The sequence below is a fragment of the Bombina bombina genome, chromosome 7 (genome assembly GCF_027579735.1).
Source record: "Bombina bombina isolate aBomBom1 chromosome 7, aBomBom1.pri, whole genome shotgun sequence".
Classification (NCBI taxonomy): Eukaryota; Metazoa; Chordata; class Amphibia; order Anura; family Bombinatoridae; genus Bombina; species Bombina bombina.
The window spans coordinates 143495118-143509064 of NC_069505.1; the positions used below are offsets into that span (position 1 = coordinate 143495118).

A 13947-nucleotide genomic window follows, 5' to 3' on the forward strand; every position below is an offset into this window, starting at 1 on the left:
GACCACTCTGCCTCTTTAACCCTTAACTGCTGGATTGATACTGCTGCTGAACTTTGCTTTTTGACCACTCTGCCTCTTTAACCCGTAAAGGGACATAAAACCCAATTATTTTCTTTCATGATTCAGATAGAGCATACAATTTTATACAATTTTCCAATTTACTTCTGTTATCACATTTTCTTAGTTTTCTTGATATCTTTTGTTGAAAAGCAAGGATGTAAGCTCAGAAGTGTGCACGTGTCTTCAGCACTATATAGCAGCAGTTTGGCAACAATGTTATACCTTAGCAAGAGCACTAGATGGCAGCACTATTTACTGTCATGTAGTGCTTCAGGCACATGCACGCTACCTACCTAGGTATCTCTTCAACAAAGTATATCATGAGAAGGAAGACAATTTGATAATAAAAATAAATTGGAAACTTTTTTAAAATTGTATTCTCTATCTGAATAATGAAAGAAATATTTTGGGTTTAATGTCCCTTTAACTGCTGGATTGATACTGCTGCTGAACTCTGCTTGTCTGACCACTCTACCTGTTAACCCCTATCTGCCCTGGATTGCCTCACTGTTGCCAAACCCTGCCTACTTGACCATCCTAGTGGTCTACCCCTGGACTACCTTAATGTTGCCAAACCCTGCCTGCCTGACCATCCTAGTGGTTTACCCCTGGACTACCTTACTGTTTCCGAACCCTGTCTGCCTGATCACCCTAGTGGTTTGTCTCTGGTTTTCTGCCTGTTGCCGCCAAGCTCTGTCCTGCCTGTGATGAGTGCCATTTCTCTCATCATGCAAACTTACTCAGCTCTGGGATATTCCCTATCATTCCGACTCAATGCCAGGATAACATGACTACTGGCCGAGGAGTATTCCACAAGCATTACAGTAACTAGTTCGGGACTTTTTTTAACTTTCCATAGGGTGGATGTTACTTATCCCAAGAAAAGAGTGAGAAAAGCGCTATAATAGAGAGGGGGAGGGGGAGGATGCGCCACAAAAAGAAAGCAGAAAGATTAATATAATCCCCAAGATAATATTAACAAGTTTATGAAAAAAGGCCAGATCTTTCTGCGCTAAAGGTCAGGATTTTGACGCTAACGCTAAATCAATAAGAGCGGTTCTCTTTATTGAGGCTAAGTTTAACTATAATAAAAGATAGGATTTCTTTTATAACACACGAAAAGGGTTAAAAACTCTTAAAAGACATACAAATACAATTCATTCAAGCAGAAATCATTGGTTAGTATACACAGTGCATTAGTATACACAACTAGTTCATAGACACAATAGCGCACACAAGTGCACAACACATATGTATGTAATGATGTTTGCAATACAACAATAAAAAACTAATTGGAAAAAATGTAGTATGCGTTATAGTGGCCACGCAGTTAAATAAAAGCAGGCACAATTAGCGTTATAAAAGCTAAGCAAATGGGTTAAAAAACAGACACAATTAGTTTGCAGGAAACAAAATAATGCTTTGCTATATAGTATCCATAAGAGAGCAGTGTTATTGTGCAAAAATCAGTCTCTTAAAGGACATTCCTTTTCTCATATGAGTTACACAAAAAGGATATCCAATACTGCATGTAGGGAAAACAATATTCTTCCAGCAATGTGTAACCACATCAATTCCACAGGAGTCGAAACTGTGAATGCAGACAGAGAAAAACTTTCTCAAAAGTATGCTGATAGTAGTATATTTACAAGTGTCAATCCGAACTTACAGTTTAGGATCTCTGTAAACAGCTCCGTTCCAAGGGAACGCAACGTCTGGTCTCGATACAGACCGTGGATTACTCGTCAGCTCTATTTCAAAAGCCGGGTTGGTGGAGATGGCCTGATAATACAGACTACGATGGCCTCACTAGGCCAAAACAAGAAGCAACGCGTTTCGGATAAGTCCTTTATCAAGATTCTAATGGGATACCGGCAAAAGGGCTCCTTTTATAGTGAAGCAGTAAATTTTAAAGAGGTGTATCACATGCGATATCAAAAACTCTAAACAGTCCGGTTAATCCTGCAGCTACTTTTCAAAGCATGGAAGGGCCACTGCAAAGGATATCCTTATTCTTTGCTGCTGTTAAAAAGGTCATGGTGCAGAGTTTAAGATCACTGGCATAGTACACCCCTTTCCCCTTCTACCACTTGTGCAGAGGGTCTGAACTTACAAATAAATATACAGGTATTACTCAGTGCAAAGGGTAAGACAATACTTCCAGCTGCCTAGTGTGTACATAGTCTCATATTGTCTGGGATACATACACACACAGCATGGAGGAGGGGGCATGACCTCATGCAAAAGTGAGGAGGATTAAGTACACCTGAAGGGAAAAAAGGGGGCAAAAAAGACCTTCTTTCTCCCATCCCACCTCTCTAACACCTATTAACAATTTAATCTAACAAGAACAGATTCTGATAATGTTTATTTCTTAATTCAAACCCAGGAAAAAAAAATCATTAAAGCAAGTACCATCAGCCCTGAACAATATATAAAACACAAGTAAACTGAAGAAAACATTAATATAATTACTGTCCCTATTCTCCCATTTCAGTTTTTATACAGTAATGCTAACGTAACCTTCATGAGATATGCAGCTATTCAACTCTCACTTTGGCTTCAAGTATATATTGAGAATTCAGCAAAGGTTTAAGAATTAATTGTTGTGTCGAAAGAGGGAGTTTGAATATATCTTTTTCCCATTTCTTCATTAGAAAAGATTATTCTTTTTTTCTTCTTCTCCTCTGACATAATTTAATTCAATCATTACTGGTGATTGAGTATTCATCTTAAATTGTTTAAATGAAGGATCTTTATCAGGGATCCATTTTTGTCTGATCAGTTTTCTCCTAATTAAAATGAAAGAAATCATGATCTTCAATATTTTATGAATCAAAAAAGAGAATTTTTTTCCTATATCAATAATCATGTCTTAAGTCTTTAATATCCAATATCTTATTTTAGCACAAAATGAAAACTGTAGGGCGGTACCATTAGTAATAAACCTGGTTCTGGATATGAGCATTTTTTACATTTATTCTCTGTCTGGTTTCACCATTAACTAGTAACTTAGGTGTAACATACACTTTATGTAACAATTTTAATTGTTTGTCTCTGTGATGAGCTGCTAAAGATGTCCTCCAGACATGCTTAATGTTCTTGAAAACTATCTAAGTGATATTATCCCATATAATCTGATTATGCCACATTATTTCTAAGCATCTTGTAGCCTCTATCTCTATAGGGATTTGTAAAGCCCTGTAGGATCTGGATATAGAAAATCTGCCCTGTTCAAAAGCTTTAATTCGATTTACGATTTGTTCCTGAGACCATATTTTAGAGTTATCCCTAATCATTTGACTAATATAGTGTTGGGTCTGAAGATAAGCAAAAAAATGTTTATGAGGGATTCCAAATTTTACTTGTAAATCATTTAAAGCTAGTATGTATTTGTCTTCTTGATTGACTAAATGTTGAACTGAAAGGTTACCATTCACTTTCTATAAATGATAGACACTGTTAGTACTATATCCCTCTGGAAATTGTGGGCTACATACTAGGGGAATAAACACTATTTCTTTAAAATGATATTGCAAATGTTTGAGACTTTTCCCCCAGGCACTTAAAATATCTTTAAATAATACATTTCAAGCTATTCTAACAGGGATTTCTGATTGTATTGCATGAGTCAGAAAAGATAATGCTAAGAGAGATACCAAAGATTACTCTATTTTCAACAGTGTAAAAAGTTCTGACTTTGCCAATCGTATACATATTTATATAAATTCACCCAATTTTTGTGTTCCAGATTTGTTAGAGTTGCATACCTCCCTTCTGGTACGCAATCTGGAGCTTTATCCCTTTTATTTTTAGTTTTTTTTTACTTCTATATAAATATCCTCCATATTTTAATAATTACTTGCAGATCTTCCTTTTTCAACAACAATGGAAGCATTTGTAACGGATATAAAATTATTGGTAATATAATCATCTTAATTAAATGTATCCAGTCCATTATTGAAAGTAGGAGATCTCTTCAATTATTAAGGTCAATTTTGTATACTTTTAATAATTGGGGAAAAATTTAACTTATACCATTCATTCAAATTCCTGGTAATTTTATACCCAAAATAAGTAATTGAGATTAAAGTCTCAGTGAATGACCATTTATGATGTGAAATATGAGGGAATATATCCAACTAAAGGATCCCTGATTTATCAAGATTAATTTTAAAACCTGAGAGCATACCACATTCTTCCATTAGATTATTGTATTAATAGTAATTATTTCGGGAATATTATGACTTGCGTTATCCACAATGAGAAGCATATCATCAGCTGCGATACCTTTATAGCTTTGTCTAAGACAAGTCAGAATAGGTTCCAGGGCAAGGTTGAATAACAAAGGGGATATAGGGCACCCTTGTTTTTATTCAAATGACTGAGAAACCTGTCCATTGACTAATGTAAGCAATTAGATCACACATAGGGTTTAACTGGGGTTTCTCTACTATACGGACATTATAATTTCACTTTAAAGGACTGAATATCATCTATTGGAAGTTGATATCACATTGGGACATTTAAGTTTCACTATGAATATTATTTGTTTTGAAATCGTCTCATCTAACAGTTACTTAAGCTGGCAAATATCAAATGTAAATTTGTTTTTTTCACTTTGCACAAAGTTATTTTGTTATCTAGGTAATCATCTGGGTATTATATTAGCAATCTTTCAGTGTTAACAAATGAATTGCCTTTGAATAGGATTACATTTTTTAACTACAGGGAGTGCAGAATTATTAGGCAAATTAGTATTTTGACCACATCATCCTCTTTATGCATGTTGTCTTACTCCAAGCTGTATAGGCTCGAAAGCCTACTACCAATTAAGCATATTAGGTGATGTGCATCTCTGTAATGAGAAGGGTTGTGGTCTAATGACATCAACACCCTATATCAGGTGTGCATAATTATTAGGCAACTTCCTTTCCTTTGGCAAAATGGGTCAAAAGAAGGACTTGACAGGCTCAGAAAAGTCAAAAATAGTGAGATATCTTGCAGAGGGATGCATCAAGCGTTTCATTCAAAATAGTCAACAGGGTCGCAAGAAGCGTGTGGAAAAACCAAGGCGCAAAATAACTGCCCATGAACTGAGAAAAGTCAAGCGTGCAGTTGCCAAGATGCCACTTGCCACCAGTTTGGCCATATTTCAGAGCTGCAACATCACTGGAGTGCCCAAAAGCACAAGGTGTGCAATACTCAGAGACATGGCCAAGGTAAGAAAGGCTGAAAGAGGACCACCACTGAACAATACACACAAGCTGAAACGTCAAGACTGGGCCAAGAAATATCTCAAGACTGATTTTTCTAAGGTTTTATGGACTGATGAAATGAGAGTGAGTCTTGATGGGCCAGATGGATGGGCCCGTGGCTGGATTGGTAAAGGGCAGAGAGCTCCAGTCCGACTCAGACGCCAGCAAGGTGGAGGTGGAGTACTGGTTTGGGCTGGTATCATCAAAGATGAGCTTGTGGGGCCTTTTCGGGTTGAGGATGGAGTCAAGCTCAACTCCCAGTCCTACTGCCAGTTTCTGGAAGACACCTTCTTCAAGCAGTGGTACAGGAAGAAGTCTGCATCCTTCAAGAAAAACATGATTTTCATGCAGGACAATGCTCCATCACACGCGTCCAAGTACTCCACAGCGTGGCTGGCAAGAAAGTGTATAAAAGAAGAAAATCTAATGACATGGCCTCCTTGTTCACCTGATCTGAACCCCATTGAGAACCTGTGGTCCATCATCAAATGTGAGATTTACAAGGAGGGAAAACAGTACACCTCTCTGAACAGTGTCTGGGAGGCTGTGGTTGCTGCTGCACGCAATGTTGATGGTGAACAGATCAAAACACTGACAGAATCCATGGATGGCAGGCTTTTGAGTGTCCTTGCAAAGAAAGGTGGCTATATTGGTCACTGATTTGTTTTTGTTTTGTTTTTGAATGTCAGAAATGTATATTTGTGAATGTTGAGATGTTATATTGGTTTCACTGGTAAAAATAAATAATTGAAATGGGTATATATTTGTTTTTTGTTAAGTTGCCTAATAATTATGCACAGTAATAGTCACCTGCACACACAGATATCCCCCTAAAATAGCTATAACTAAAAACAAACTAAAAACTACTTCCAAAACTATTCAGCTTTGATATTAATGAGTTTTTTGGGTTCATTGAGAACATGGTTGTTGTTCAATAATAAAATTAATCCTCAAAAATACAACTTGCCTAATAATTCTGCACTCCCTGTAAAGATTCATATTAGTTGTGGCCACAACTCCTTACTGTTTTAATATATTTTTTAATATCAATATAGTAAATATTCGACATTGGTGAACTAAATAAATACTCTATTTTTGTACATCTTACTCTATGTGATTTATTATACATATATACTTATCAAATATACCCTGAGCTGAATAGCGCCATTCACAATTATTGTGACAGTGTGATATATGTGAATTAGTATACATATAGACTTAAGTCATTTTATAAAAACTAAGTGTACCCTCAGCTTGGTAGCGCCACTCATAAAAATTCACCTTTTGACTGAGTGGGGAGATCTCAGTCTGATTTGAGAGGCTTAGAGGGTGAGACTGTGTCCAGATTTTTTTATGATTGGTGAACTCATTTAATATTTTATAAAATTCCACTGGCATTTCATCAGGTCCAGGCACTTTCCCCTTTGCCATAGAATTAATTGTTTCTGTAATTTCTACACCTTGTAATCGGATTATTTAAATTTTTAATATCTGCCTCTAAAACTCCTTAGTATATTTTGTATCTATTTTACTAATTCAACACTATCAAATTATGCTTCACCGATTGTATTTATTTTCTATATGTTAATTAAGTAGATAAAACATATCCATTTAACTTCTTGAAATGTTTACTTACAATTTAATCACAATATTATTTATTCTGCAGATGGCAAAAACATCTTTCCTTCCAAAAATACATCTGGTGTTGCTTATGGTTTACTGGGATGTATACTGCTTGCAATGGGAATTACTCCTTGAAGGGTTGTTATACTCAAAATATTTATTTCATGCATATGAAAGAACACTATTTAAAAGTATATCTATAAATATTATACTGTATATAAAACACCAGTCCATAGATTGTGCCTTTCTATGGACTGGTGTTTTATATAAAGGATTTAATTTGATAAGAGCACCCAGGCAGATGTGAATTGGAGCAGTGAGTGCAAGATACCTCTTAATATAAAATAAAATATATACAGTATATACCTGTATGTGTGTGTGTATGTATATATACATATTATTATTTAATATATCTGGGTATCCCTGTGCTGCATCTTTAAAAAAAAAATCATATTGTCACAAATAAGTACATATTTAAAGTGTGTCAAAACACGTTATACTCAAATGACTTCCAACTTCACAGATATAATTACTGTGATGTTTGATGTTTTCAATGAGCATATGTAAAAATGAAAAAAAAAAAATATGAAAAAAATTGAACTTTGAGCTTCAAAGTATAAATATCTTCAAAATCAACCTTGCATTTCATTACATTAAAGATTACATTTCCATTTTCTCAAAAAACACAAAGGCCCACATTTAAAAACGTGTGGGCATACAAGTTCCCAATTCGGGTAGTGGGCAGCATCAAGCTGCCAGTGTTTATCATTGCACAAACATCCACTTGTACAAAGCTACTCCCTGCTCTCATGCAGCCAAATGCACAAGAGCAGCTGCTTGTAGAAATAGTCTGGGTTGATTTTAAACCGCTAAGAGGTGGTGGAGTGGTTGCTTCTTATTAAAGGGACACTGAACCCAATTTTTTTCTTTCGTGATTTAGATAGAGCATGCAATTTTAAGCAACTTTCTAATTTACTCCTAATATCAATTTTTCTTTGTTTTCTTGCTATCTTTATTTTATAAAGAATGGATCTAAGCTTTTGTTTGGGTTCAGACTCTGGACAGCACTTTTTTATTGGTGGATGAATTTATCCACCAATTGGCAAGAGCAACCCAGGTTTTTCGCCAAAAATGGGCCGGCATCTAAACTTACATTCTTGCATTTCAAATAAAGATACCAAGGGAATGAAGAAAATTTGATAATAGGAGTAAATTAGAAAGTTGCTTAAAATTTCATGCTCTATCTGAATCACGAAAGAAAAAAAATTTGAGTTCAGTGTCCCTTTAACTGTTCGCTGCTGCCTCGCCCCATGAGATCCTGCATTGAAGGAGCTCCAAAGCTGTGTTTGCAGCTTGATAAATAGAATCCACATACTGAATCTGTATAAATAAATTAACATTATTGAGATGTGTCAGCATTTTAGAGCTTTGAGCATATGGGAAAACTACTGAATTTTACTTGCAAGTTGTTGTTAGTTCAATGTATCAAAATGCTAAAGCTATCTAACGAAACACAGATGGCCTTTGCTTTTCTCACTGGTTGTTTTTTTTTACTTATATTTTTTAACATTTACTTACAGAATGGAGTTTTACAAAAAGTACTAGAACCCTGCCCGGTATTGAACTGCACAGAGGAAGATCATATTCTGCCAGAAAATCAGTGTTGCAGTGTTTGCAGAGGTAAGGAAACTTCTTTAGATACATAGAACTGTAGGGAAGAATGTATATGTATTTACGTCATGTATTATTTTTATTATTATACTTTATTTATAAGGCACCAACAACAGGTTCCACAGCACTGTCCATGAGTACAAAAGATAAAAAGTACAACAATGATACAATAGTTTTAAGAGACAGGACAAAATGTATCAAACAAATACAGGAGGAATTGAGGGCTGTATTCCTGTGGGCTATGTAGTAATATATGCAGTAGCTTGTGTCAAGGGTTGTTCTTTAAAGATTCATTTACTGCAAGTATATATTTAAGATTTTAAGTGTGAAGAAAACAAAGAATGTGTAATGAGCAATTACCTACAAATGAATAACTTGTCTATTTATGTGTCTCTATCCATCTCTACTATCTTTCTATTGATGATCTATATGTTCTTTGTCTGTCTCTCTATATCTCTCTCTTTGTCTGTCCGTCTATCCTGTCCATTTATCTGTCTACCTGTATTCCTGATTTGTTTTTTTTTTATGTGGAAACTCAATTTCACATTTAATTTTCTTTTTAGAACTGATAAGCTAGTTAATTTCAAATATGCATTAGTTAGTGATCTGTACGGGTGAATTTAAGTGGAAAAATTAGCAAAATGCATTAAATTACGAGGCAGAGTATTCTGCTTCTTATCAATCGTTTGCTCTAAAATGTTGTCACTGTTCCAATTCATAGGGTACCTGCAATGGTTAGACAAATCTTTAATTTATTGTTTTTTTTTTCTTTTTCCGGATTTGTTAGCGGCATTTGTCATGCACTGGTTTTATAAATTTGTATTTATTATTATCTGGGTTACATGAAAGATAACATGAACAAGAAAAAATAAAATAAAAAAAGAGAAGTGGCAATCTCAAACCACAAATACAGAAATTAATTACTTTCATATACATATTTAGGTCTTAATAAGACCTTAATTTAAACAGACAATTAATACAAAATCACAATTTATAACCCATTTTCCTTCTTATTCACCTAACAGAAAATATCCCCTTAAAACCTCCCTTCTGTTCTCTCGCTTGACGGATAGGGGAGAGAAAAAAAAAAGGAAAGGAGGGAAAACCCCACCAAGCTTCACGTACACCTCATTTAGCCAGCCAATCTCTTCTCTTAGGATGGCACCTTGCACATTTGATGAATTATAAAAGGGCATATAAATTTGTTTTTGAGCTCCAACTGGAAGTGAGGTAAAAAAGTTTCCCAATTTTTTAAAAAATACTGCCACCTCGGCTTCTGAATTAATCACATAGTAAAATTGTTCAACTGTCATCTTTCCCTCTAATTTACTTAGAAACTGAGTAAAGCTAGGACCCCCTCTATATTTCCAAGAACTGAAAATTACATTTCTTGCACATAATTCTACAAAAATAATAAATCTACTGTTATGTAGCCTATTACTTCCCTCTTTTAAAAATATGATATATATTTTGTTGTATAATCTTAGAGAGCCAGAAGGAGACCTTGTGCCAAAATTGTTTGATTTTCGGGCAGTCCCAGATACAGTGTATTAAATTAGCGAGGTGAAGACTACATCTTGAACAACTTATAAATGTATCTGCGCCCCAAGAGGCCATCCTGCTAGGTGTTATATAAGACCTATTTATAAGTTTAATATGAGATTCACGCCATGACAGAAGGAGGGTGGCTTTCCATGCTCTTGCTATACTCTTTTGGATCATGTCATTATTAATCCCGCTCAAATCCCAAGCCCATTTCAACACTAAATTATTCATATTGTCCTTACCTTCCTTTCGCATTAGCAATCTATACCACAGGGATATAGAATATATACCTGCTTTAAAAAGACGTAAGAGCGGATTAAACATATCCCAACTAAAATCACCAATAGTTACCTTAACCATATAAACAAAGTGGGGCCTAGTTATCAAGCCGTCAACCTCAAATACGCTGGAATTCCGCAGCGTATTTGTGGCGAGGCTGATTCGCCTTAGTTATCAAAGGCTAGAGACCGGCAAAAGTAGAATTTTGTGACGTAAACTTCGATCCGCCGGACTCAGTCCGACACAGATCGATTCTTACGTCACTACAGATGTTCCGTACACAAGTGCAGCAAAATCTGACTACTTTTGCTAGTTATCAAAATCCCAGCAGGTACGCTCGGCACTTTTCCAGCCCAGCGTACCTGGTTTTCAAACCGCCGCCCTGGAGGCGGCGGATCCCATAGGAATCAATGGGAGTCTGACCATAGCGAAAGTACAAGTTCGCTGCTGCCAGACATCCCATTCATTCCTATGGGAGCTGTGTACACCTAACACCCTAACATGTACCCCGAGTCTAAACACCACTAATCTGTCCCCCCTACACCACCACAACTAAATAAAGTGTTTACCCCCTAAACCGCCGCTCCCGGAGCCCACCGCAAGCTACTCTATACATATTAACCCCTAAACTGCCGCTCCCGGAGCCCACCGCAACCTATATTAAATTTATTAACCCCTAATCTGCCCCCCCCTACACCGTTGCTACCTATAATACATTTATTAACCCCTATCCTGCCCCCCACTACACCGCCGCCACTGTAATAAAATTATTAACCCCTAAACCTAAGTCTAACACTAACCCTAACACCCCCCTAACTTAAATATTAATTAAATAAATCTAAATAATATTTCTATTATGAACTAAATTAATTCTATTTAAAACTAAATACTTACCTGTAAAATAAACCCTAAGATAGCTACAATATAAATAATAATTATATTGTAGCTATCTTAGGATTTATTTTTATTTTACAGGCAACTTTCAATTTATTTTAACTAGGTACAATAGCTATTAAATAGTTATTAACTATTTAATAGCTTACCTAGCTAAAATAAAGAGAAATTTACCTGTAAAATAAAAACTAACCTAAGTTACAATTACACCTAACACTACACTATACTTAAATAAATTATTCCTATTTAAAACTAAATACTTACCTTTAAAATAAACCCTAATATAGCTACAATATAAATAATAATTATATTGTAGCTATCTTAGGATTTATTTTTATTTTACAGGTAACTTTGTATTTATTTTAGCTAGTTAGAATAGTTATTAAATAGTTATTAACTATTTAATAACTACCTAGCTAAAAGAAATACAAAATTGCCTGTAAAATAAATCCTAACCTAAGTTACAATTAAACCTAACACTACACTATCATTAAATTAATTAAATAAATTACCTACAAATAACTACAATTAAATACAATTACATAAACTAACTAAAGTACAAAAAATAAAAAAAGCTAAGTTACAAAAAATAAAAAAATAAGTTACAAACATTTTAAAAATATTACAACAATTTTAAGCTACTTACACCTAATCTAAGCCCCCTAATAAAATAACAAACCCCCCCAAAATAAAAAAATGCCCTACCCTATTCTAAATTAAAAAAGGTCAAAGCTCTTTTACCTTACCAGCCCTTAAAAGGGCCATTTGTGGGGCATGCCCCAAAGAATTCAGCTCTTTTGTCTGTAAATGAAAAATACAACCCCCCCAACATTAAAACCCACCACCCACATACCCCTAATCTAACCCAAACCCCCCTTAAAATAATCTAACACTAATCCCCTGAAGATCATCCTACCTTTAGTCGTCTTCACTCAGCCGAGCAGCGATGGAACTGAAGAGGAGACCCGGACCGGCAGAAGTTAATCCTCCAAGCGGCGCTGAAGAAATCTTCCATCCGATGAAGTGATCCTCCAAGCGGCGCTGAAGAAGTCTTCCATCCGGGCGATGTCATCTTCCAAGAGGTGCTGAAGAAGTCTTCTATCCGGGCGATGTCATCTTCCAAGCCGGCTCTTGAATCTTCATCCCGCCGACGCGGAACATCCTTCTTTACCGACGGACTACCGACGAATGAAGGCTCCTTTAAGGGACGTCATCCAAGATGGCGTCCCTTCAATTCCAATTGGCTGATAGGATTCTATCAGCCAATCGGAATTAAGGTAGGAAAAATCTGATTGGCTGATTGAATCAGCCAATCAGATTCAAGTTCAATCCGATTGGCTGATCCAATCAGCCAATCAGATTGAGCTCACATTCTATTGGCTGATCGAAACAGCCAATAGAATGCGAGCTCAATCTGATTGGCTGATTGGATCAGCCAATCGGATTGAACTTGAATCTGATTGGCTGATTCAATCAGCCAATCAGATTTTTCCTACCTCAATTTCTTTTAACTGGAAGTGGCCACACTGGCCAACACCCAGTAACCAATCTACTACCATTTTAACCATACAAACCCAATTATATTTAGATAGATTCAGAAGACTCAATCCAGCAAACTCCTTTAACTGCATCAATTTAGCTAATGAAATTTTCGCTTTGCCTTTACCCCAGAAGAACTCTCGTAATGATTTACGAAAATTAATTATATGCTTAGATTTTATAAATAGGGGCAAATTTTGCAGAAGATACAGCAATCTTGGGAAAATAATCATCTTTACAATATTAATTTTCCCAGCCATTTAATTTTCTTTTTAGAACTGATAAGCTAGTTAATTTCAAATATGCATTAGCTAGTGATCTGTACGGGTGAATTTAAGTGGAAAAATTAGCAAAATGCATTGAATTATGAGGCAGAGTATTCTGCCTCTTATCAATCGTTTGCTCTAAATTGTTGTCACTGTTCCAATTCATAGGTAACCTGCAATGGTTAGACAAATCTTTAATTTTAATTTTTTTTTTCTTTTTCCGGATTTGTTAGTGGCTTTTGTCATGCACTGGTTTTAATTGGAAACAAATTTGGTGCTCTTCACAATATCTAAATCAGGTGGTTACATTTATAGCTGATTATCTCAAAGTTCCAGGCTATTTTTTTTGTATTTAATGAGATGAAAATCTAACCGACACATCATTTTTGTACATGGTAAAAATAATAATAAACAATAATATAATAAACAATAATAATATTAATAAACAGCAACATGCAAAAGATATAACTTCGTGTTTCTTAAAAGGGACATTAAAATAATTTTAAGGATTTCTTTTTTTAGTATATTACTTTTTTCAAAGAAAACATATATGTTCTTATTCTAAAAAAAGAAAAAAAATTATCTGTATGTCCATGTCAACCAATGGTATCTTTCCTTAAAAGATTAGTTTTGAATATACATTTAAATGGACAGTCAACACAAAAATTGCTGTTGTTTAAAAAGATAGATAATGCCTTTACAACCCATTCTCCAGCTTTGCACAATCAACATTGTTATATTAATATAATTTATAACATTTAAACCTCTAAATTTCTGCCTGTTTCTAAGCCACTGCAGACAGCCTCTTATCA

The 13947-nt window shown here is 35.2% G+C and overlaps 1 protein-coding gene across 1 annotated transcript in view; it reads left to right on the forward strand.

The window, feature by feature from the left end:
* Positions 1-13947, forward strand: part of NELL1 (neural EGFL like 1) — a 1753035-nt gene that overhangs the window by 733341 nt on the left and 1005747 nt on the right. The window contains exon 11 of the mRNA XM_053689313.1: positions 8522-8621. Within this exon, the coding sequence (XP_053545288.1) occupies positions 8522-8621 (100 nt within the window). The remainder of the gene's footprint in view (positions 1-8521; positions 8622-13947) is intronic.